This window comes from Mchenga conophoros, linkage group LG5 (genome assembly GCF_057382185.1).
Source record: "Mchenga conophoros isolate Kocher_MC1m ecotype Shallow Benthic linkage group LG5, M_conophoros_male_GT1.1, whole genome shotgun sequence".
In the NCBI taxonomy this organism is placed as follows: Eukaryota; Metazoa; Chordata; class Actinopteri; order Cichliformes; family Cichlidae; genus Mchenga; species Mchenga conophoros.
The window spans coordinates 15,875,059-15,899,845 of NC_140530.1; the positions used below are offsets into that span (position 1 = coordinate 15,875,059).

The 24,787-nt window shown below is 40.0% G+C and overlaps 1 protein-coding gene across 3 annotated transcripts; it reads left to right on the forward strand.

The window, feature by feature from the left end:
* Window positions 1-1,025: 1,025 nt before the first annotated feature.
* Window positions 1,026-24,787, forward strand: srpk1b (SRSF protein kinase 1b). Of its 3 annotated transcripts, XM_085273591.1 has the most exons (16): window positions 1,026-1,150; window positions 1,786-1,840; window positions 13,695-13,822; window positions 14,659-14,767; window positions 17,428-17,515; window positions 17,607-17,694; window positions 18,359-18,465; window positions 18,633-18,798; window positions 19,351-19,376; window positions 19,479-19,701; window positions 19,840-20,247; window positions 20,890-20,984; window positions 21,127-21,234; window positions 21,928-21,997; window positions 22,163-22,255; window positions 23,369-24,787. In XM_085273591.1, exons 1-16 carry the CDS (start codon window positions 1,138-1,140, stop codon window positions 23,551-23,553), a joined length of 1,962 nt encoding a protein of 653 aa, XP_085129717.1. In that variant the 5' UTR covers window positions 1,026-1,137; the 3' UTR covers window positions 23,554-24,787. The 3 variants fall into 3 exon arrangements, with proteins under 3 accessions (XP_085129717.1, XP_085129716.1, XP_085129718.1); XM_085273590.1 differs by lacking the exons at window positions 1,026-1,150; window positions 1,786-1,840 and adding an exon at window positions 5,005-5,183; XM_085273592.1 differs by lacking the exons at window positions 1,026-1,150; window positions 1,786-1,840 and adding an exon at window positions 8,562-8,877.

Here is a 24,787-nt window from a genome sequence, read left to right on the forward strand (position 1 = left end):
AACTTAATCCTTATAGTTTAGAAAAAGCTACAAGAGACCTTTCCAACTTGTGTAAATCTACAGTTCTCTTTCTTAGATCTTCACTCTGTTCTTATACCATTGTTCTGAGTACTGATCTGTCCATTGAGAAACTACCAGTTATCATAAATCATGATCACAGACGAGAATTGTATGTATGTATGTATATATTTGATTTATATATATATTTATATATGAACCCTATGTATTCTTTTAGACTTTTAGACCCTGTATCGATTACAGAAAATAGTTTCCATCACATTTAACAAAATCTCCAAAGCTTGTGACTTTGTAGTGACTTTCCCTAATGAGTATGGCATTAGACGGGCTAACCTGCTACTAAGTACAACAGCAAAGCATTCCCACCATATCCACAGTGCAAAAGCCAGGATTTAAAAATTTGCCTGGCCTACAAAATCAGTCAAATTGTGGGACAAGGGATAAAAATGCAGTGCATTCATTCCCACATAAAAAGGACACCTGGTCACCCAAGCTGTGACACTTGTGAAGCATCAGAGTTAAATACCAAGTATAAGTCAGTTGAATGTTTTCCCAGTATTAAAGAAGCAAATAAATAATAATTATTAGTAAAAGGAGTACAAGACTTCAGTTTGTTACCCAGCTTGGCATTTTAGATAATTAAAAGTAAATGATGTTTTTTCACGCAAACAGAGTGCTGACTCAGTGCTCCTCTCAGGTTGATAGCTGCTTTGATGCTTCTCTCTGATGCTCTCAGCACTTTGTAGGCTCTCCCTGATTTATAAAAAGCCCAAACTTTAAGATGAAGGGGAAAAGTAATGATTAAAATCCAAAATACTCATGAGTATTTCCTCAGGGAAGCTTTTCTTCTTCATGGAAGAAGTGCGACTTTTCAGTGCAAAAATAAACAACAATAAACAGTAAAGCTAACAATCAAACTTAGCAAGGAATTCCAAAATGAAGTGCTGAGCGCTAAATTTATTTGACAAAAGATACTTAATACGATCGAAGGCGGTATCTACGGACACTGCCCCCAGGAACAAACGCATATCCGCTCTGTTTGGTCATTTTGGCGGACTTTAGAGTTTTCACTTTTCCAACAGTCCTCGAACGCAGCATATGCCCTGACTGGTTTTCAGCATGGAAAGAAAAGGTAACGTAGCTAACTGAAGCAAAATGCTTTTTATACGGATTCTTGTAGGAGATACGCTTTTCTTTTCGACATTTATCAGGCCAGTTGTCTGCTGAAACGATAGTAACAACTAATGTTATAACAAGAAACGTTAAGAACTGACAGAAAGTATAAGTGGACCATGCGCTCTGCTCTCTCTGTGTATGTGTTAACAGTATGCTAGCTATAGCCGTCATAGTAGATTAGATGGTGGACAAAGTATGCGGAAAGTGTCGATCCGAATTAGAGTATAAATGATACACACAGTCCCAAAAACTTTAAATAAAATTTACCAGGGGTCCACATGATAATGGAGAAAGGGGAAATATCACATTCACTGTGAAAAGCACCAAGTTGGCTATTAGCAGCTAACTTAAAATGCCTCTTTTATGTGAGGCAACACACCCCTGAGGCCGGTTTTCTGTCTATTTACGTACGCGGAGTAACCTGCTAGCCTCATTTGTTGCTAATATAAGTTTGAACTACGAGTTACACCAGCACTCCCTGGAATAAAAAGTCACGAAAACGGCTTTTGACATGGTGTCGTGTTATAAAGATACAGCTGCTATATTTGGAGCTGTGCTTTATGTTGTACCACTTTCCTCTCTGCTCTTTAGTACTAGCGATGCAAGCAAGGAAGAAGAGGACAAAGCCCCGGAAACCTGGCAAAAAGTAAGTGAAGATGGACCTTTCTCTTGTTTTTACACCACAAGTTAATTTATATTATTATAAAGACACAAAGCAGATGGTTCAGTCCTGAACACTGCTCGGCTGCTTTCTATCATTTGGCTCTTATTCGATCATTTGCAACGCAGACTGATAGTTGCAGCATCACATTGTAACGCTTTATAATTGAAGATAATTTTAAGTTAGTTCATAATTATAGAGAAAGGGCTTTGATATTTGAGGGTTTTTGAGTCAATTTTAAACATATTGATGCTTCAGATAGTTTGAGTGCATGGTTTGTCACAATTCGTGACAGTTTTATAAACTTTATCACCGTGGTTAAAGTGCATTATTTGACCTTTATAACATTAAGGGCAGAGGAGAATAGATTTTAAACAGCAACCTAATGAAGGCACAAAAAGGCAAATATATGTGTGTATGGAGTGTATAACATTTGCAAGCTATAGATGTTTACAGACAGTTGTGTATTCAGCTGTATATGTATGCATATGCACGTGTTATGTGTATACAAAACAAAACAGAACACACAAAATGTATTTGCATATATTTAACTAAAAATACCACTTGGAATACAGATGCTACTTTAAGACATATGTTAAACAATAAAAGCTACTTCTGGCTGCTCTCTTATTTACAAGGGGTCGTGACAGCGGATAGCGCCGCAGTTTGATCTGGCAGATTTTTTCATACAGTGGATACATGGCTGGATTCCTGATGCAACCACAGATGCATTTGTGTGTTTACACCTTCTATTTTCATTTTGAGACAGCTGTGCAAGACAATGCATCACATGTTGAAACGGAGACCTTTGGTTATTTATTTATTTAATTTTTTAAAATCCATACATGTGTTCATTATTTTGAATTGGTTGCCAGCAACACGTTGAAAAATTTACATTGTTATGCTGGAATAACCTTTCCTGAAATTGTCATGAAGATGGTAGCAAAAAGCTTGCATTCAGCATTAATGGTGCCTTCACATATGTACATGTTACTTCTGCACGTGTATACATAGTAAGGCTTTGATTATAATGGATTATGGACAGTTAGAGTACCGTTGGTCGAGTAGTCATTTCTGTTATAGTTCGTTGAAGTCCGCTGCTGGGACGCACGTGTAGTTGGTGCATTGCAATGTAAATTTTCCATAGTCGAGTCTCCACAGTCACAAAAAACAGGCAGGCACGAATCCTTGTCCTCACTGTCTGATGACAGAATCACTTGGAGGACCCTAGTGGACTCATTATCCAGTAGGGCTGCCACGATTAGTCGACTAGTCACGATTACGTCGACTATCAAAATCGTCGACGACTAATTTAATAGTCGACGCGTCGTTTGAAGCTTTGTAAGATCCCAAAAGACGCAGGAATTAGTAGGATTTAAGAGTGTAATAACGGACTGAAACAGAAGATGGCAGCACTGCATGTACAAGGATGCCAGCTGCCGTTAAACCCCGAAGAAGAAGAAGAAGCTCTGTCCCAGAATTCATAGCGCGGCCCAGCTCAGTTTCCAACAATGGCGGCAGCTAGTTAGTTTTAATGTTACTCTTATTATTCTTTCTGGGTCACAAAATAAACGTTTAACATATTTTCAGGCGAGAATGTAGCTGTGTAAACCTCAAATATCTGCTCAGTTTATCAAGACACCACATATTTTCAAAAGCGCTCCGACGTTTTCGGAGACGTCTGTTACCCACTAGCTCGATAGCTAGCCGGGGGCAAGGCTCACTAGAGCCGTGAGAACACCGGACTCCCGGCAGATCGTTTTCAAACCCACTGCCGTCTTTCGCTACTCAGGTTAAATATATATAAGTCACTTAGATAACTTAAAATGTTATTGTTTGGCTTTTTTTAGTATTTTATTTGTTCCTGAGTAAATCAGTTTGTCTGAGATTAAAGTTATAGTTCTTACACAGCTGAATAAACGTCAAGCAGACAGCTGATTATCAGAAGTGTGAGATGCTGTAAAATTTACTCCGGTGTCCCGTTATATTTTAGATAGCAGGGAGTTGATTAAACTTCACCGAAACAATCTGCAGATTTCATTAAAATTTAATAAACTATCATCTTGTCTTTATTTTTAGTTAGCACAGACCTTAAACACTTAAAGCTTTAAGCTAATGATAGTTATATAAGAGCAGATGCTGCTGGTGCAATAAGCTGTAGTTTTACGTCCAATGGATGATGATCTGATTAGTCGACTAATCGCAAAAATAATCGGTGACTAGTCGACTATCAAAATAATCGTTTGTGGCAGCCCTATTATCCAGCTTAATGTCCCCACACCATCACAGGTGCTTTTTTGAAATCTGTGCAGATCACAGGTTGAATGGTCCCTTTGTTCTTTAATCTGGAGGATGCATGGTTTCCACAGTCATTAAAATTTGCTACAACCCTTGAAAACTTTTTGCACATGAAACAATGATGCACTGCATGTATATTCAGCATAGACAGTGTAAAAGATGGAAGTAGCATCCGGTTGAAGAAAAATGAAGTCAGTGTGGAAAAGCCTTCAACCGACATTCTAGCAAAGAGTGATAGCAGAGGGAAGATGTTCCTCTGCCAGGAGATCTAGAAACACTTTCCCGACACTCAGTTGCCCATTTCACATCCTACTGAATAAAACATTAGGTCAGTTTTGTAAATTTGGGTTATTCTAAATGCCAAAAAAGGAGGCTAACAACTTGGTTAATGATTGACAAGTGCTTAACCAATGAGCTTTTGGTTTCACCATCAGATCCACCACTCACTCGTTTCAAAGCACAGAGACAGTGAAAGCGTTCGTCTTGAAGCTTCTACACGGGACTTCAGAAACCAGTGTGTCATCATGGTGGCTATGTCCATCTTTTATACAGTGTAAGGTGTTCAGAAGAAAGTGCTTACTTGCTCACTTACCAACACACAAGTAGAAACCATTCAAGGATGGATCAAATCTTCTTTTTCCACTTTTTTCCTCTTACTCTGTCTCCCTTTTGCACTATCTGGCTCTTTTTGTCTCATCTCTCTCTCTCACTCTCTCTCTCTCACCCTTACTCCCATCGTGGTCCTTCCCTCCCGCTCTCTTGTGTCAGTCGCTCTGTTGGGGCTGCTGTGCTGAAAGGACACAGCAGCTAGTGTACAGTTAAAGAGCCAGCGGAGAGCACATGGACCTGGTCTCAGGTCACAAAAGTCTTAATCTAGCTTTAAAAAGACCTTTGCCAGCGCTTATTTTAGTTCATCATAGACTTGTGTAACAAAGCTTTAGGCTAGTGTCTTCTTAGTCATGTGGCTTCTGGACTGGATCTTCTCCATCAATTCAGCTGTAGTGAAGCTTGCCAGCGGTCTAACATGCAAGTGAGTAGCACTGCAGTTCTCTTGTGGGAAGCGAGTCAGACTTGGAGCATGCATGTTCTGGTTCTTTAATCTGCCACGATGGGAGTCAGAGTAGTGTTTTAGTGTGTGTGTATGAGTTTGTGTTGCTAGTTTAGACAGAGCTTGGCTGACATACTGATGTTCTGATCCCATTTTTTCCCCTTTATTTTTGTTTTAAATTAGGGAGCACGTTCAGGCTTTTGCCTTACTAAGCACCTCACTGCCTGTTCATGTGTTTCACTTAGTCCTTTTACAAGTGACTGAGAACAGGATTGGAAGATTTATGCTTGTCACACAGGACCTTATTTCTGCTTCCCTTAAAATTTTATTTCTTGTTTCAGTTGCAGACTTGTTTTCTTGTTTGTTTGCATCACGTTAGACAGGAAACATTTTTTTTTCCCTGCAAATTTCTGTGCCTCAGATTTTAATTTTAGGACTGCGGTCCTCTCAGGCGACTGAACACGAATAGCCATTATTATATTTTCCAGCACCATTGCTCTCTGTTATATTTTGCTTTCATTGCTCTCTTTTCTCTTCCAGCCATTGCTGCAGTTCATTACATAACACATCAAATCTTTCATCATCTGCAGCTGACTACAGCTCTGTGTTGCTCTGTTTCTCTCTCTCTTGCTTTCTTTTTGTCCTCATGCTGTAGGTTAACCACTGTTCTTTCTTCCGTCTTGTCAGAAGCAGAATAAATACACATAAACACGAGTATTTTTTGGGGGGTGTTTGTGTGTGTGTGTGTGTGTGTGTGTTGGGTGTCATGGGGAGGCGGGTCACATCAGGCCTCAAAAATGTCGGGGTTTCAGCTGTTTTTATGGAGGGATTTGTTTTTGTGAACCATGGAAATCTGCAGTGGTTTAAGTAGTGGTGTGCTGGCCTCTCCCTCCCTCTGTGTCTTTCTCAGGCTGCTTGGAAACCTGGTTTGTACAAAAAAACTCTGCGTGTAACATAAAACACTGTCTCTATTAAGACAAATTTCTGTAAAGTTAACCCACATAGCTCTGAATATCGGAAAGAACATATTATATAAAGTTGGTGCTTACACAGCAGGTAGATGTAAATCATTTCTGTGAGGAAGATTTGAAGACGTTAACAAGCATCCTTTGCTTCACTCGTATGCCTTCAGTAGGTGTTCGAGTGCTAAAGGCAAAATGCTGCACCACACACATTTAGACTTTGTCTGCACTGCACCCTGAGGCCTTCGGCACAGATACCTATTGCTGCTGTTTCATTTTGCTGCCGAGGCATTTTGCATTGATTTCATTTCGAAGGAGCAAGTAGGGAAGCTAAACTTCTTGGCCATACTCCATCCTCACAAGCTCCACTGCTTCTGTGTGCCCTTGTTTGTTTTGCTCTAACGATCTGATAGGGCTGGATGGGTGGAAAAAGTTTGGCTAGGAGAAAGCAGGAGATGCTAACACATTCTGTCAGATCAGATGTGTGCTCAGAAGTGACGGGCATGTAAAGTGATTGCAGTTTTTTATAGATTTTGTCTCTCTGACGGACAATAACGGAATAACACATTTACAGACTATTTATTGGGTCTTTGTGTACAAAAGAGTTAAACAGTCAGCTCAGGGTGACCAGTTTTGTTGAAGCTGTGGCTGTTCAAATTTTGGCATGTGGTTATGTTTGCTTTAATCCCTAAAAGCAGGAGTGTAGATAAGAGTTTTGGTTCCAGAGGCTTTCTAGACCAAGTAGTTTAGACCTAATATATTTAAGCAGGCTTTGGCATGAACACGAAAGGTCTGCAGGGAGAACAACACAGGGAATGCACTGGCTGCAGCGTGATCTCAAGATAATCAGTTATTTCATGACCACAGTTTAGCTTTTTATTATTTATTTATTTTTTAGATATCAGCTATCCTGACAATTGCTTACCCCACCAAAAGGATTAACCATTGTGGCCTAGAGGGTTAAGTTATTAGATGGCAGTCAGTGGGTTCCTGAATTGGTTGTTGTTGTTGGATAAAAACACTATCTGATTATTTTTCAATGTATAATAAAAACTGGCAGCAGTCACTGAAACACAGAAAACTGTTTTGAACTTCAAAGTGACTGCGCAAAGTTTATAGAGCTCTTTTTTTCACAGCTTCTCATTGTAATTGACCAGGTTGCATTCAAGTGTGTGCACACGATAACAAATCTGAAACTGCAGCAGAGAAATGAGATTCAGTTATCACACATTTCTCTATTGACACATATGCTTTTACTTCTACTAGATTTTCATGTGTGTTCTGGGGACGAGTACAAACCAAGTAACTCTCATATATAGAACGAAGGTGGATTTGCTGCATTGTCCAGATTTTGTATTATTCTGTAGTTGTATCTAATTTACTGTCTCAGATATCTTCAACAACACAAACATGGTACTCATAACTGTCTGCTTTTGTAGAGATAACTTTTATTTTGTACTTTTGTATAATTTTATCTTGCTAATTTAGATAATTGGCTGTAAAGCAACATTACTGAATTGTTTCGTTGACTCATAGTTTGTAACTACGATTGCAATGCACTGGAGACCTGTTAAATACTGTTGGGTTCTGAGGTATCCCAGAGCCCATACAGTGTACGTTATCTTTATTTTAAAAGGTTTTCTTTAGTAACTTCAGTACGTGTTACACGTTGTACAACATGTTGATCATTTATCCCTATGTGTATGTTAGAAGTTGGAAAGAAGTTGCTAAATCATTCATGTCCCTCAGGTTGCTTGTTGGTATTCATTTTCACTGTGAGCAAGTATATGTGTGGAGGGAGAAGAAGGTTCAGCAATCTCATTGTGCGCTGTTGGAAAATGTTAAATGGCCAATCACAAAAAAATGGCCCCAAGTCATGCAAAGCTATTCCAATACAGCTCCAGAAACTTGTGAAGTGCAGTAGCATTTCAAGTTGCGGATACCTAGCTGATTCCTTCCCCATTACATGAATCGTCCAACAGTTTGAAAGTCTGCCTTTCTATGAGTAAGGTCTGATGATTGCACAATAAACTGCAGCATTGATGTTTCCGTGCAAATATGAGTAAGTGAAGCATTGTTGAATAACAGGCAAGCGCGATGGTGATCGACAGACAGAGAGGGGGAATAGAGAACAGTGTTGTTTTGGTCAGATTGGTTTGTGTATGTGTGTGTGTGGGGGGTTGATGTCGTCCCTCACCTGCAATGCAGTGCTGGGCTGTATCATCCAATCATGTCCCAGCTGTCGGCGAAAGAGGGCTGGGCCAGAGGCTGACGACAGCCAAGGAGAGTTCTCGGTCAGACGGAGAGAAAGAGAGACGTGAATGTGTGAGAGAAAAAAGTGAGCGAGAGAGTCGGGGAGTGTGCAGTGGTACCCTGCGCTCCAGGACTCAGCCTCAGTGCTCAGCCTGCAGTTGAGCCTCTACATTTCTCCTCTCTTCGCTCGTATTCCCCATCACTGCTCTGATCCATCCTCTCTCCTCTTCTCTGCTCTCTTCTGTTATAATCACTGCTTTTCAGTTGTCAGCACTGATCGCTTTCTCCTCCTTCTCCTCCACTTGTACTTTTTTTTAACTCTCTCCATCCCTTTTCTGAACCTCTAATACCTCTTTCTTTTCCTCCTGTTGGATGGAGTAAGAGGCTTTTTCAACACCTACACCCTCTCTTCTCTGGGTCTCCTCCCTGCATCATCCCATGGGTATCCGTGCATCTTGCAGGTAAGAGTAGGATGAGTGTGTATGCGTTTGTTGACAGCTCCAGACGAGATATGACTCACGTCCAGGTGTTTCCAGTGCTGCAGAAGTCCTTGATGTATCCAGGTTTTTGTCGTGTGATCTGAGGTCATTGAACTGTCTCGGTCCAAGTGTCGTCGTACCGCAGTTAAAGGGGGGGGGACCAAACAAACTTAGATACGTGATCTGGAAAAGCATGATTGCCTGCTGTGTTTTGGCTTCAAATGTGTGAATGCTCTTGATCGGTTGGAGGTCGTGCTACATTTTTTTTTCTTCTCCTGGTTTACATGCAGGCATTGGTTTCTAACCTCCACATTTCTTTCCCCCTTTCTGTCCTAATGCTGTCAGCTATTTTTAGTTGTCTTTGGATTCAATGTCCAAAAAAACTTTGTGGCTGATTTAAAAACTGTCAGCATAAATATGTTGATGTAGTTCTCTTTATTGACATGTCATGGATCTACATATAAAAATCCCTTCATTGTGTTTAAACATTACAAAAGAAGCTTAGAAACTTGGAATCGGTTCTTTCTTTTCTTTTTTCTGTTTTTGTTCATTGTCGTTGTCACTTTAGCACTTTCCTCCATAAAGATGACATTTATTGACATCCCCTGTACCCTTATTCACTAGCTTTGACATGTCCAAATATAAAGATGTTGTTTCAGGACTATTAGAATAATATCCAGGTTTTTCCATGAGTAGCTGCATAGGCAGAGACCACCCTCACCTATTTTTGATACAAATCTGTTTTGCTTTTCATCATTTGTATATTAGGAATGAAAGGAGTTAGGCCTTTTGAATGGTTTCGCTCAATGACTGTGCTCTGTTTGCTCTGAGTAAGCAAGCAAATTTAGTTTTGTTTTGCCTTCATCAGACTGTTTGTGTTCATATTTCTTGCAGTAATGTGCACAAAGTCTGGAGGCAGGAACGCTTCTGTTAGTCATAATAGAAATTCACCTTGTAGGAGTTGTCAGCTCTAAAAGTAGTGCGGTTTTGGTGTTTATTCACTTGAATACTGCAATCAAATCTAAGGGGACCCAAAAATTTTCAGGGGTGCATACAGTCCAATCAGAGGGCAGGAAAAAATGCGCGTATGCCCATTTCAGTGACACCTTTTCAGGAGGAATTCTCACCGCAGGCGGGTGAATGTGTAATGCAGACGCAGAACGAGTAATGATACAAAACCTTTTTGTCTTATTCTTTTTTCCTTTGAGGATACCTCCCACACACAGCAGCTAGACTGATATCAGCAGGCCTGTAGTGTTATTGTGATATTTAAAATATCACAGATCTGTTGTACTGTGTTGGCAGATATGCAAATAGAAAGTGCACTGGGTACATGTTTCACTGGCTGCATTTGTATCTTCTCCTCTCTTATACACCTGCATCATAAAGGCAGAAGTGGTCAGGTTCCAAGCAGAAAGCCTATTTTAATTTCACCTACTTGAACTCTAAGCTACTTTTTGTCACTGTAGAAAAGGACTTTGGTTAATTAGTTAATCTCTGCAGTTCTGACTTAAGCTCAACATTATAATTGCCTTCCTCCCCTAAGGAGCAGTAATAAACAGCTGAGTTGAACAAACAACTAAACGTGACACAGCTTTGCGGGCACATTTTGTTAAGATGCATCCACAGTGGTCATCCTGCTCTGACCTAAGCCAATGAACTGATTAGCTATGCACACTAATCCTAATTACTTTAAAATTGATCGCAACTGGAACACGATAAAGTACCGACCGAAGCAAATTTAGCATCTCCACACATTTTCTTTTTCAGAGGGTGCACAGTAATGTCAGCTGCTTATTACCCTGTCACTTCCTTTAATTAGCTGCAAATCTATGTGAACAACATGCTGTTATGCTTTAGCTCCAACATTGTACATTAGCTGGATAAATGAATCTGCTTAGACCTGAGATCATAAGAGATTTTATATGTGAGATTGGAACATCTATTCAAGGCTGGAAGTATTATAAAGAAAGAATCTGTCAGCTGTGAGGAAAAGCATCTGCCTGCACTGCATACAGAAAACATTTCTTGCTGGAAGCAGTGAGCTTTTATCTTACTTACCTCCACAGTGTACCGTCACCGGGGGGAAATAGGGTAGCCCATTATAAGCACTTTGGTTTTATTGATGCTCTTATTTCTGGAGGAATGGTTACTTAGATTTAGCTGATTATTTAATTTATTCTGATTTTACTGACACTATGGATTCAAATTGTAGGTAATTACGTCAAAAGTATTGAAGTAGATTATTATTATAATTCATATTTAAATAAAGATAAAATCGCATTAGAAATGGTGACATTATGAAGACCCATAATGGTTGTTACCTTATTGGCCTGCAGTTTCTTGTTGCACACTTTGGTATAAATACACACACGTAGCTCAAAGCTTAGAAAGTTCATGATCTTGTAAATCTTGCGAGAATCCAGTTGCCATGCAAAGTAAGATGCTTCAGTCTCTGTGTGGTGTTTTTCAGGAAACACAAGTCACGCACCTCTTCTCTTTTTCTGCTTTACATCCTGTGTGTAGCTAAAAAACAAAATAGATTCTGGAGCTTAAGAGCTTACATCAGTTTCTCTCATTGATGCTGGCACTTGCTTTCATGCTGTTATTATTTTTTTCAAATGCTACTCCAGAAATGTGCTACAGTGGAGTTGAGTAAATTATGTCTAATATTACTTGAAAGGAGAAGGATGACAAACTGAATTAAGGGAAGCCTGTGGAAGATTAGATATTAAAATGGAGCCAAATAATAATAAATATATTAAATAACTGAAAATAACAGTAATATAATAAAGTAAAGCACGGGAATAATTTAAAGCATGTTTTTTTGGGGGGGGGGAAATATGTTTTTGTGGAAAAATACATGTTTTGCTCTTTTAATGTAATTTTTTCTAATTGTTAAAAAGGCTTTGGACTCTCAGGAGGTAAAATAAGAAAGAATTTATAAGTTGAAAATGCCCCGCTTGGCAGCAGCTCTGCTAACCAGGCCACTTGGCTTCTCTGATCCAATTTTGTACTGCATTGTTCTTGTCCTGACCGACGTCTCTGTACACCTACAGTGTGATGAAAAAACTGCTCAAAAACAAAATACTACTGCATTTAGATTTTTTTAAAAACATTTTCACTTTGCGTTATTGTTTTTTGTTTTTTGTTTTTTTTTTTAAATGTGTATAACCTAATATTTAAATGAAGTCACTTTGACCCAAATTCCTCGAACTCTCAGGAGTGAGTAAATATCTGTGATGCGCTTGTCAGACCTCCTAGGGCGGGGAGAAATGGTTTTGGCATGCAAACGTATGTATAAAGTCACCACTTTAGAAAAAAGTGCCCCATGTTACTTTTAAAAATACACAATCCTATAAATAAATAAAGTATTTTCTTTGTAACTTGTAGATTTAATGATGATTTTGAATATCCATTTCCTTTTCCAACCATCTATTTCTTCTGTTTATCCAGTTCAGTGTTAAGAGGGTGCTGGAGACTACCCCGGCTATCATAGGCTAGAAGGTGGGGTACAGCCTGGAGAGGTCGCCAGTCTTTTAGAAGCCTAAGGCCTTCTTACCGTCAGTTTTTTTCCACCATTTTATTGATATTTCAGAGCAGAAGTTCAGAAGTTTACAGATTTTATTGGGGCGGATGTTGCAATAGTTTGAAAAGATGAGACTTTGTGGAAAAGCATTCGGCAATGTGCTAGCTTGTGGTTTTGAGTTTTTCTCTTCATATGTCAGCGCTGATGTTGCTATATTGTCTGAGTGGGGACACCTATTATTCAGGTGAATACTGCAGTGGCTGTCTCCACCTTAATACCGAGCATAAATAGAAGTGATTGCATGATCATCTTTGCGGCAGCCCATGTATGCCTGCACCTTAATGCTGCGTTCCAGATACCTCGGAACTTGGATGTTGGATTTGGCGTGTACCAGGAAAAGCAAGGAAAAACAATTTTTTTTTTAATTCCAACTGGGAACTCGAATTTTAACTTCCAACTTATTCCGGGATGCACCATGACACATAGAGGGAGTTCCCAAAGTAGAACCTGCACAGGCACGGGGAGAACATTCACTTGCCACACAGAATAGTCGGCGGATACAAACCCAGGACCACGATCTGCTAACCACTGCAGCATTGTGTTGCCGGCTACTGGAAATTAAGGAGCTTAACGTGACATCATTTCACTTTAACTTATTCTTTCTCAAAATACACGCTAACTGTGGTTACTTGTTATTCAGTTGATAACAAGTAACCAAGTAGAGTCAGATGATTACTACCGATGTATAGTTGTTCTCAGAGGTTTACATCCACTCACCTTGGATATGAATTTCATGCTAATTTTAATGATTTCCTTTAATTGATTGGAATGATTGTACAGCATACATCTTTAATGATTTTAAAAAACAAGAATTGGGTGCACAAGTCTGAATTTGTTTTGAATCTTCTCTGATCCAGACAGGGTCAAAAGTATCCTGGCTTACATATATACATCAATATTAATACATTGAAGCTCAGACCCTTTCCATAATGGCTGTCATCACAGAAACATTACACTTGTACTTTTTAGTGGATTGAGAATTTATCCTGATCCTTGATATTGTTCATGAGTTTATTTTGGATAAAACCGTGCTGTAAACTCTTTGACATCCATCTTTGTGAGCCAGTCTGACATCATCTTTCACCAGCTTTTCAGCCGTCAATGTTTTTTCTTTCACACTTCCCTTTCTTCCTGTCATTTATGTTCCTGAATTTCACACTTTCCTGTCTGTTTTACCACCCCTGTCTCTCTGGTTCTCTTCTTCACCCAGACCAGAGCCTCATGGCCGTGGAGGCGGCTCTCAGCCAGGTCAGGCAGAGTCTCCGTTACCAGAGCAGGATGAAGAGATCTTGGGCTCTGATGACGATGAACAGGAGGACCCCAACGACTACTGCAGGGGTACGATCTCTCTTACTCTTTACAATGAAATGTGTGTTTGTGTGTGAGGGGTGTCATTTTTTTCTTTCTTTTCTTTTCTTTTTTTTTTTTAAATGCATGAAGGAACTCAACAAGCAGGCAAACTAAAGTGTCCCAAGAAAAAACTGGGTCTCAGCTAACACATCCTCAGAAATATCTTCAACACCTCTCTCAGACAGGCTGTCGTCTTCTCATGCTTCAAAGCCACCACTATACTGGAGCCAAAACAAAGTTCCAGTGTTGTCCAGTATAGATGTAAAGCTGGTGAACATGCCACCCAGGCTTTCTGTAACACTTAAAATGTTACATGTTTTAAACTCTGTAAACCTTTTTACTGATGATGATGATAATATATTATCAACACTTCACCTCAGGGAGGAGAAACAGGGGGACAAGGGAGGGCGGGAACAACTGAGTTGTAGGGGCTTTTCTACACGGTGCAATATTTGCAATATTTGTTTTTTGTTTTTTGTCTCTTTCTTATATTTGACTGTGCAATAATCACTGTGCAATATACTCACTCAAATGAGCAATCCTATTCATCCATATTGTATATTCTGTATCTATATATGTGTATATATGGTGTATTTATGCTTATATCCCTACTCTCATCCCCCTTAATGTATCTGTAACATGCAAAAAAAAGAAAAAAAAAAGCTCTTTGCATATTTGCATAGGAACAAACAGAAAACACCACCCCACTTTAGTTTAGTTTCACCCATTTCAGGCTAATTGCATGAACAGTAAAACCTTTAAGCGAAATCCTCCTGCAGGATATTCTGTATACATTGTTTGACAATGCATGTGCCTTTGGTCAGGTGGATATCACCATGTGAGGATTGGAGATCTGTTCAATGGGAGATACCATGTGATCCGTAAGCTTGGCTGGGGTCACTTCTCCACTGTGTGGCTGGCCTGGGATATCCAGTAAGTTTGCTTTCACAAAATATTATTAATTTTTCTGTGTTTAGAATTAATCACCTGACAACCTGATTTATTTATTAAAGAGATTTTACTTTTAGAGATCAATGCGCGTTTCTGTAATTCAGACACCAGTGTGGCTAACATTTGATCAGACTTATGTAAGTTGAGATGCTGAATTTCAGACAGAAATATTACCAGATAAATGGAAGGAAATATGCACTATAGCACTTCAGATTGAAGGTTGTATTTCGATTCGTTCAGAATTCCAGAAATGATGGCAAAAATCTGCCCAGGTTACCCGAATATTAGGGGTGCAACGATATTCGTATCGATATTGAACGTTCGATACAGTGCTTTCGGTTCGGTACGCATATGTATCGAACAATACAACATTTGTAATTTATTTTATCAATTTTCCTTCTGACGATGCTGTCTGTGTTGAGCGCTCAGTGAATCTGTGTTCGACTACTCCGCCTAGGCTGCACTGTCGAGCGCAGATCCACTGAGCGCTCAACACAGACAGCATAGTCAGAAGGAAGAGCGCAGGGCAAGCTAGCGAGACAGAAGTTAAGCTCTCCTTGTAACAGGCAAATTGAACGTCATTCAGATCTGGCGTTTGGAATTATTTTGGTTTTCATGTGACATATGACCCTGAAGGTAAGCGAGTCATGGACTAAAGTAAAACAGTATGTTGGATGTGCCACGCACTGCTCAATTACATTGGTGTGAACTAGTGTGTTAGCGCAGTTAGCTCGTTAACGTGTTGGCCGTCTAGCCCCATGCACGGAGCAATCGGCGGTAGCTCGTTAACGGAGATTTGCCGTGTTGTGGCGTTAAGGTCATTTCAACGAGATTAACCTGAAAGCACTAGTGGGAACACAACGAATATGACTGCACATTTACGCCGACATCATCCTAGTGCAAAGACAAGTGGAAGCAGACAAAAAAAAGCAAGCATGCTACTAACTTTAGCCGAGTCATTTAGACAGCTGTTAGCACATGATTCTCCTTATGCTGCTGAGAATATAGCCCAGAAGAAGCGGATAGTATAGCTTTTATTTTGGAAAGAGACATTTCTCTGTAATAAACTCTCTTTTCCAAAGATGAGTGATTCCTCAATCAGATACAGGGCTCGCAATATCGCTAGCCCGACGTCCCGGAGCTAGCGATTTTTTCAGTCGGGCTACCAAAATCTATCTCTTCCCTGCCCGTCGGGCTATTGTAGGAAAAATATATGTCAATGCTTTTGCATTCTTTCGGAAATGTAGCTGGGTAATTATGTCATTGGCATCGGTGAGCCACTGTCAATATGTGACATATTGAAGTCGCGTTTGAATTTGCGCTTGTTTTTTTGCTTTCACTTTGCAATCGTGCGAACTGTGTATAGAGAGCGACAGCACTGATTTGTGAGTGATGATAATTTGTGCACCAATTCCTCTGACATCGTCTTATTAATCGTTAGCTTACTATGCAAACATGACGCAGCAAGCTTAAACATGTGAGAGGTTGATCGCGCAGAGAATCGCTGAGCTTATGTGAGTGCGTGTGTAAAAGCAGCAGGATATATATTTGACTACGATGACCTGGATGACTGAGAACCTTCACAGACAGATATATATTTTAGTTCTGCTGAGCCAAATAAGACAGGTCAGGGTGAAGAAGTGACAGCCAAAGAAAAGCTTACCACAAAACGGAAAGTTATGACAAATCAGACTATAAGGCAAAAAGAAAGTGCAGCTTTATGGTTTCATGGACAAAAGAATTTCTGTGGCTACAATATGACGAGCTAAATAACCAGGGCTGCACATAAGTGGTCCGCAGGTGCGCATTCGCTGTCAAAATAAAAAACACGCACAAGGGTTAGGGTTAAATTTAAAAACTGTACTTTTGAGTTAAAATATATATTTATAATTTTAATAAATGACAAATTAAAAATGCATGAACATTTTTTGTATCGAAAAAATATCGAACCGTGACACCAAAGTATCGAACCGAACCGAACCGTGAATTTTGTGTATCGTTGCACCCCTACCGAATATATATTGGAAAAACATGGTACACGAATTGGGACTCATTTGCACTTACCCTGCTTCTGTCCAAGAAGCTATTTCACCAAAATCTTGCAAGAGAGTCAAAGGTTGCATTGATCCGGTTGATACCGCAGGGTCTGAGAGGTCAGCTGGTAAATATCTGTTACAATTACTATTGACAGCAGTAATAAATGCATTATGATTAGGTTGAAACATGATGCTCCTACATATCATATGTTGTTGGATATGGTCTGGGAGATCTCTTAAGGCTTCAGAAAGATTTATTCATCAGAAGTTGGAGACCTGTTTTTACAATATTTTAAACATCAAAGAGAGAATTTTAGAAATCTGTGTTTTAGATGGGGGCATGACATTTTATTTTATTTTATTTTAGTTTAATTGTTTATTTTCTTTTTAAAAACTTATTATTATTGTTTAAAAAACGCGTTAGTGTCATACATCATTATATGAATGATGATGTACAAAATGTGTAAGAGTAATTTTACTAGTAGACAGAATAGGTATAAGATGGTGATAGAATTCTAGCACAGCCCCAGTCTTTTTAAGCAAATGCAGCATACACTGAACTGTATAATGTGTTTTACTCACTGATTTTGTCCATGTAATTTCCAGGGAAAAGCGCTTCGTGGCCATGAAGGTTGTAAAAAGTGCTGAACATTACACTGAGACTGCTCTGGATGAAATCAAGCTGCTGAAATCAGTAAGGCACAGCACTTTACTTCACACAGACTCATAATGTAGATATCCCACAGCTCACATCACCGATTGTATCTCTTTTTTTATTTCTCCAGGTGAGAAACACAGATCCCAGTGACCCTTACAGAGAGAAAGTAGTGCAGCTGCTAGATGACTTCAAAATTTCTGGCATGAATGGAACTCGTATCCTATATTTTTACTCTGTCACAAATGAAACATTATCCTTTAAGTGGTGCAAACTAACCAGTTTTCTGACTCTATCAGCTGATGCCTGATCATTCTGTTAAGGAAGGCATTAGTGGCTTGACAGCAGCTTAATTGCTAACTGCCCTTGTCCCTCCTGCTGTTGTTGTCTCAGTTTGATGGCATGGGCATAATGATTACATTCATTTCCAGGCCAATTAACTACAGTAGTGATGAACGTCCAAGGGTAAGACCACACCACCTCAGGCTGGATGTGAATTTAGCTCATCTGTGTTGTTGTGCTTCAGTGCAGACATGCTGACAAGATGCATTTAGACTGACAGTCATTGGAAAGTCAGGATATCGCAGTTTAATTACACTCCATATTTACATTTGTTGTTCAGACATTCATTTGAACTTTGTCTTTTCAGTGTGACAGTGTTTGATATAGTGAAGCTCATGCTATCTCCATCTGTCTTAGAGCTCTGTGCTGTATCCTGTCTAGACATCCTTTAAATTAGTAGTGAAGCAGTAGATGGAGATTGTGTTTGTGATGTGAAGAAAACATGGGATTGTGTGTGTGTGTGTGTTCGTGTGCACTAGTTGATATAGAAAAACTCTAATTTGCAAACACTACTTCAGTCCTTGACTTCCATTTCTCCAGATGTGTGTATGGTCTTTGAAGTACTTGGGTACCACCTGCTTAAGTGGATTATTAAGTCGAATTATCAAGGGCTGCCTTCGCCCTGTGTTAAAAGCATCATACGACAGGTACTGAACAGCAAAACACAGACAGGTTCTAGTGGGAGAAAAGTGTTTGTCTTTCAGTGAAGAAGATGGTTATATCAAAACTATCTGCCATCATGAATGATGCACTTTAATTGATATTATGGGAGACGTTCACCTTTAACCCTGAATCTGACTTTTCTGAACTACAGGTTCTGCAGGGTTTAGACTATCTCCACACCAAGTGTAAGATCATACACACAGACATCAAACCGGAGAACATTCTGCTCACTGTGAATGAGCCCTACATCAAGAAGATGGCTGCTGAAGCTACTCAGTGGCAGAAGACTGGCACCGCACCTCCCTCGGGTTCTGCAGGTCGCAACCTTTCTCATTCAGATCTTTGTGGTTTGATTGACTTGCTGCGTACAACTAGGAGATTTGCTGTTTAGGTTTGTCACCAGGTGCTGTGACTTGAGGTGTTTCAGATGTATTTATGTGGCGGTGAGCCATAATCTTCCAAATAATGCCATTAGAGAACTGTCACTGTAAGTAGTTTATTTTAAGATTGTGTGAAGAAGCACAAACAAGAAGTTCAGAATAAAATGTTTTTCCAACCCTATGATATAATCCAGTGTATGCCATGTACGTATTCAGAGACTAGAGTGTTTGTGGATGTTTTTAATAAAAGTGGAGAGCTTAGCTGTGTGCTGCTATGAGTCACCGCTGGATTGGTTATGGAAATTACCAGCTTGCTTAGAGGAGTGTGACTCTCACTGAGCAGGGTGCCACTGCAGACAGTCTATTAGTACAGCACTGGTATGAATCAGCTCAACCACTCGAACAGAATACTAATAATAGAGGGACTGAGGATGTGCCACATGTCATTCAGCAACATAAATCTCTTTTTTTTTTCCCTCTTTCCTGCAGTGAGTACAGCCCCAACTTCCAAACCAGTAAGTTATCTTTTTGTGTTAAGCAGATCTTGTGCAGGACTTTGTACAATTTACATTTGAATGAATTCAAAATGCAAACTATCCTTTTTCTCCCTCTCCCAGACGGCCAAAATGTCAAAGAACAAAAAGAAGAAGATGAAGAAGAAGCAAAAAAAGCAGGCCGAGATGCAGGAAAAGAGGATACATGAGATGGAGGGAGGAGCATTACCCGACACCCGAGAAGAGGAGGATGACGAGGAGACTACGGAGAACACTGAAGATACGTCCTCAGCCACTCTTTCTACGTCTGCCACGCAGCAGGACATCACTAACCATACTAACGCAGGTAAATGAGAGGATAGACCCTGGTCAGGGTCATGAAGGGCAGCCGATAAGTTTTAGTTTTATTTGCAGATTGAATTCATGTTTGATCGCACAAGATATATTTTTCTTTACAAAATAAATTATTCTCTTTTTGCTCCAGACTTGACTCCCGAAGAGCAGTCTGCTCATACGTCAGGGCTAAATGAACAGAGGGAGGTTACGGCCGATGACGAGAACAGAATGGAGGTCAACTGCAACGGCCACGCCGCCACACCGGAGAATGAGACCAGTCTAGAGGTTCGAGGGACCGAGCAATGTACAGAGGAACAGGAGGATCAACAGGATGCAAAGCAACCAGAAAGCAATAAAGAGACCGACAATGCATTTTGTGACAAAGAAGAGCGGCCATCCTGTAACGGAAACTCTGATACCGAGCAGCAACGTCCCCCTGCTTCACTCAGTCCAGACTCTGTCACTGTAGAGCTAAAAGAGGGAGACAAGATAGAGGAGCAGATGGACACTCTAAAGGAGACCAAAAGAGAAAATGAGGAAGAGAACAGCCAGGATGGTTAGTTTGGGGGGGGGGGGGTATTAATGTGTATTAATTAAGAAACTGATATCTAAAATACAGTGTTTACAGCAGCTGAGACCAGAGGAATCATGTCTTTTAGTTGTCAGATATGTATACGTCCATTTAGAATATTCTTCAAATTAGGGTGAAAGTTCACTTAATGATGAACTGATGAACTGGTGGTCAGACATCATTATCACATCTTTAAACACGATTTCTGACTTTAATGATGGGTTCAAATAAAGTGGCGACATCTTTTCTAAAAGGAGACGTCTGGACAGAGTACAACTTAACTGGTTGGCAGAGACATACCTCATGTTTATAAGGCGGTAATACTCTTGGATATGCAAAGCCTCTTGATCAATGCATTGCTCGTGAAATTGGTACAATATTTTGCATGGCTACTACCACACTGCAGTATTAAGGATGGTAACCCATAAGAAGACTGGGAGAATGATTTGGAGTACACCAAATCACTTTTACCAGTGTGGCGCAATGAATATGGGTTGTAAGGTTTGTTTTTGTTTTTCTGTAGTGCGCATTGCTAATGCCCTCCAATAATTAATTATCTTGACAATATCCTGCAAAGAATTGCTCTGCAGACACACCAGCTTCACTTTCTTCTCCTCTCTTTAACAGGAGCAACAGGAAGCATGTTAGTAAACCCCCTGGACCCTCTCAATGCTGACAAATTGCAGGTTAAGATTGCTGACCTCGGCAATGCCTGCTGGGTGGTGAGTATAATATTCAATAAAACTTTTTCTGTAAAAAACGTTTAAGCAGAACTTGAAACATTCACTGTGTCTTTTTACTGTAAATCTTCCAAGTTCATGTTTTTCATTTTGTGACCCAGTCTTCACTTTTCTGTTTTTATAGCACAAACATTTCACAGATGACATCCAGACACGGCAGTACCGCTCTCTTGAGGTGTTGATAGGAGCCGGCTATAGCACACCAGCAGACATCTGGAGCACAGCCTGCATGGTAAAACAGACTCACACACAGTACACCTGTATGCAAATGAACTGATCCCACAAACCCCCACTGAAAAGCAAACTTAACATAACTTATGTTATGCAGAAGCTTTCAGTGTGACGAGGAACATATGTGTCAAAACCCCTGGTTGAAGGAAAAGAGAACATGGAAAAGAGGAATATAGAGACACCATGGACAACAAACCGGACAAAACACAAACTGTCCAAGAGAGCAGGCAACAGGTTTTGATATAAATTAATGGAGAGTGGAGAAGATCTTAGGTCATTGTGAGAAGTCTCCAAGCAACCTTAACCTGAAGCAGCAGATCTAAAAAGATGGTCTAAGATTCCCTAATTCAGCCCTAATTATAAACTTTATCAAAAAGAAAAAATTAGACTTAACCTTGCAAGAAAGAGGCATCTTATCTCCTGAATCCAAACTGAGAGGGCTGATAGCTGAAGACACTGCTTCCCATTCTACTTCTGAAAACTAGGAACTGAAAGAAATCCTCTCCTCAGAGATCAAAGTGCTGTATGGCAATATTGTCTCATTATTAGGTTTATGATGGAGCTTTGTCATTCAGGATTTTGTATTTTAGGAGAAGGATTTTAAATTGTAGTTTGGGTTTAGAAGGGAGCCAGTGGGAGAGTATGATCTCTCTTTTTTTTTAGTATTCGAGTTCTTATGTACTTCTTTCCTCAGGCCTTTGAGCTGGCTACTGGAGATTACCTGTTTGAACCCCACTCTGGAGAAGACTACTCCAGAGATGAAGGTTGGTGTGGTCCAAACATCCATATATCTAAGTTTAACTAGAGAGCAGTTCCAGCAAAGACGAGCTTCCTCCTACACCTCGTTTCGACATATTGTGACTTATGTCTTATACTGAAGAAACAATAGTGAAGTCCATCTGCTTTTGTGTTTTGCCGCCTCACTGTAGATCACATAGCGCTGGTCATCGAGCTGCTAGGCAAAGTCCCTCGGAAGCTGATCTTGGCAGGCAAATACTCAAAGGAGTTTTTCACCAAGAAAGGTAAACATGGCCGCCTGCTACCACCCCTGCAGCAGCTACATCCAGTTCAACCTTAATATACTCTCAGGTATTTGGTGCAGAATTTCTATTTTAGGCCCAACACCTGATGGCTCAAGGGAACAGCCATCTGCTCGGTTTGAACTAGCAAATTATAATCAGTGCAGCTATTTCAAGTTTATAGAGGTGGTGCGGTGGATTTATCCCCACAAAGTCTACAGAGAAAGTGCAGCATGAGCAGCAGTAAGAGATCCCACTACGTGTTTACTCAAGAGATACTCAGGCTTGTTATAGAATCACTAAGAGTACAATACCAGGATAATTATAGTTATGAATATGAAATGGAGATAAATAGATTTGAAGCCTATGAATTCACTTCAGATGGTTCCTACATGCTCTGTGACATGTGATCCCACATAGTCCTGTTCAGTTACATGGGTGGTGAATAGATTCAAGATTCATTTAAATGTCATTATTCAACACATGCTTGTATAATAAACTTTAAGATGTAGCCCGTTACATTAGAAATCAAATATTAAAAAAATGTATTTTAGTCTTTATGTTAATAAATGGAACATGATTTTTGTGGTGACGCGAGGAGGATCAGTTCAGTAGTCTCACAGCCTGAAGGAAGAAACTGCAGCAAAGTCGCAGTGGATATTTCTGCATTGCTATGGGCTCTGCAGACACTTCATGACATCAGGATCAGTGATGCTCTGTCGATTGGTGCTGGTGATGTTCTGGGTGGTTTTAATCACCCGCCTGTAGAGCCTTCTGCTGGTGGGTGTGCATAATTTATACTGGGTTGCGATTCCTTCAGACAAGATGTTGTCTGTTGCTCTTCTGTGCAAACAAGAGCTTTAGACGGGAATGTATCCTTGTTGAAGTTTAAGTAGTATACTTTGTGAGCTGTCTTTATGCTGTGGTTGTGTGTGTGAGTGGTTTCCAGGTAACTGAACCTGTTCACCTGCTTCACTTTGCTCATGTAAACAGGGACGTGTTTGTCTAGTTGTTGGCTAAAATGTGGAGGTGTATTGTTGTGATTGACGACTGCGAAAAGTGATTGTTTGTGTCGATGAAGCAGCAGATTGAATTTTAAATGTGTTTTCCTCCCAGGTGATCTCCGGCACATCACCAAGTTGAAGCCTTGGGGTCTGTTTGATGTCCTGGTAGAAAAGTATGAGTGGTCCAAAGAGGAGGCCCACTCTTTCAGCAGCTTCCTGCTTCCCATGCTGGACCTGGTGCCTGAAAGAAGAGCCACCGCAGCCCAGTGCCTCTCCCACCCATGGCTCTCATCCTAGAGGATGCCTGCACACACAGCTGCATATTGTGAAAAGGATAAGATGGGTTTGAAGGGCTTAAGCTTGAAAACGTACAGTAAGCAAATACTTCCATTTCTGTGAGAGCCTGTGATTCCATCGTGCCTGTAGCCTGTTGTCACGGCTCTCACGGGTCTACTTACATTCATCGGGAAGCATTGAGACGATAGACAGACTGCTGCTGAATCTCTGTTCTGTTAGGGAAGGAGAATAAAACAGGCTCAAAGTACTCTCTCAGTATTTATGACTTTTTGTTACTGGCTGAATAGAACTTATTGATCTTATTTTCCCTTTTTTGCCAGCTCCAGATTTTTCTCTTCTGCTCATTATTCTCTGTATTTTAGACACAAGAGATCATCAGGTTTAAAAGGACATTTTTCTACAAACGCAGAAAGGTACAGGATGCTAACAGAGTTGTAACAGTCACCATCAGAGCCACTTTCGATTATCATATAGGTCACTTACAAGTCAAATTTGTCTGTTTGCTCGTCATCATGTTAGGTGTACCAGCTTTTAAGCCTTTAAAGAGAGTGCAGAGAGCTCAAAAGTGATAACTACATATTGCTTACTGGAATGAAGAGCAGCTAGTAGCTTTCAAAGCACCGTTATCAGAGAACTTTTTACATTTGTATACAGGTGCAGGTCATACATCGGGAGTTCAGAATCACACTGATAGCCAAACTGTTGTGTCGGTTTCTTGTGTAAGTAAAGATTTTTAGCTTCAGCATTAGTTTATGTTGACTTAAGAGAAGTACTTGACACATTATAATGTGAAGAAAAAAAAATCAGAGCCCTTCTCTTTTTCATGCATGAGTCTTTTACACCCGGGTTGCTTTTTTTTACCTGATAAGTTTAATTCCCACATTCACAGTCAAATCCAGCGATAGGTGGATTCACATCAAGTGTACAGTACAGTGTACCAAAGAGTCGGACTTTGATTTCTCCTTTTTTTGAGCTTGAAGCTGGAACAGAGTGAGGGCACAGTCAGTTCTTTTACACGTTCTTTCTTTTTTTTTTTATCTTTAAAGGTGTGTATTCAGGTGTATAAGAAGGTGCTGGATGTGAAAATCATAGATTGTACTTAAAGTTATTGTAATATTCCTTTCAGTCCTATCAGAAACATGTTGCTTGTTTTTCTATAAAGGCTCGACTGTCCATGTCTCATCATTTGATTTTTTTTTTCTTTAGGCAGTAAGAATAAATAATTTTCAAAGTT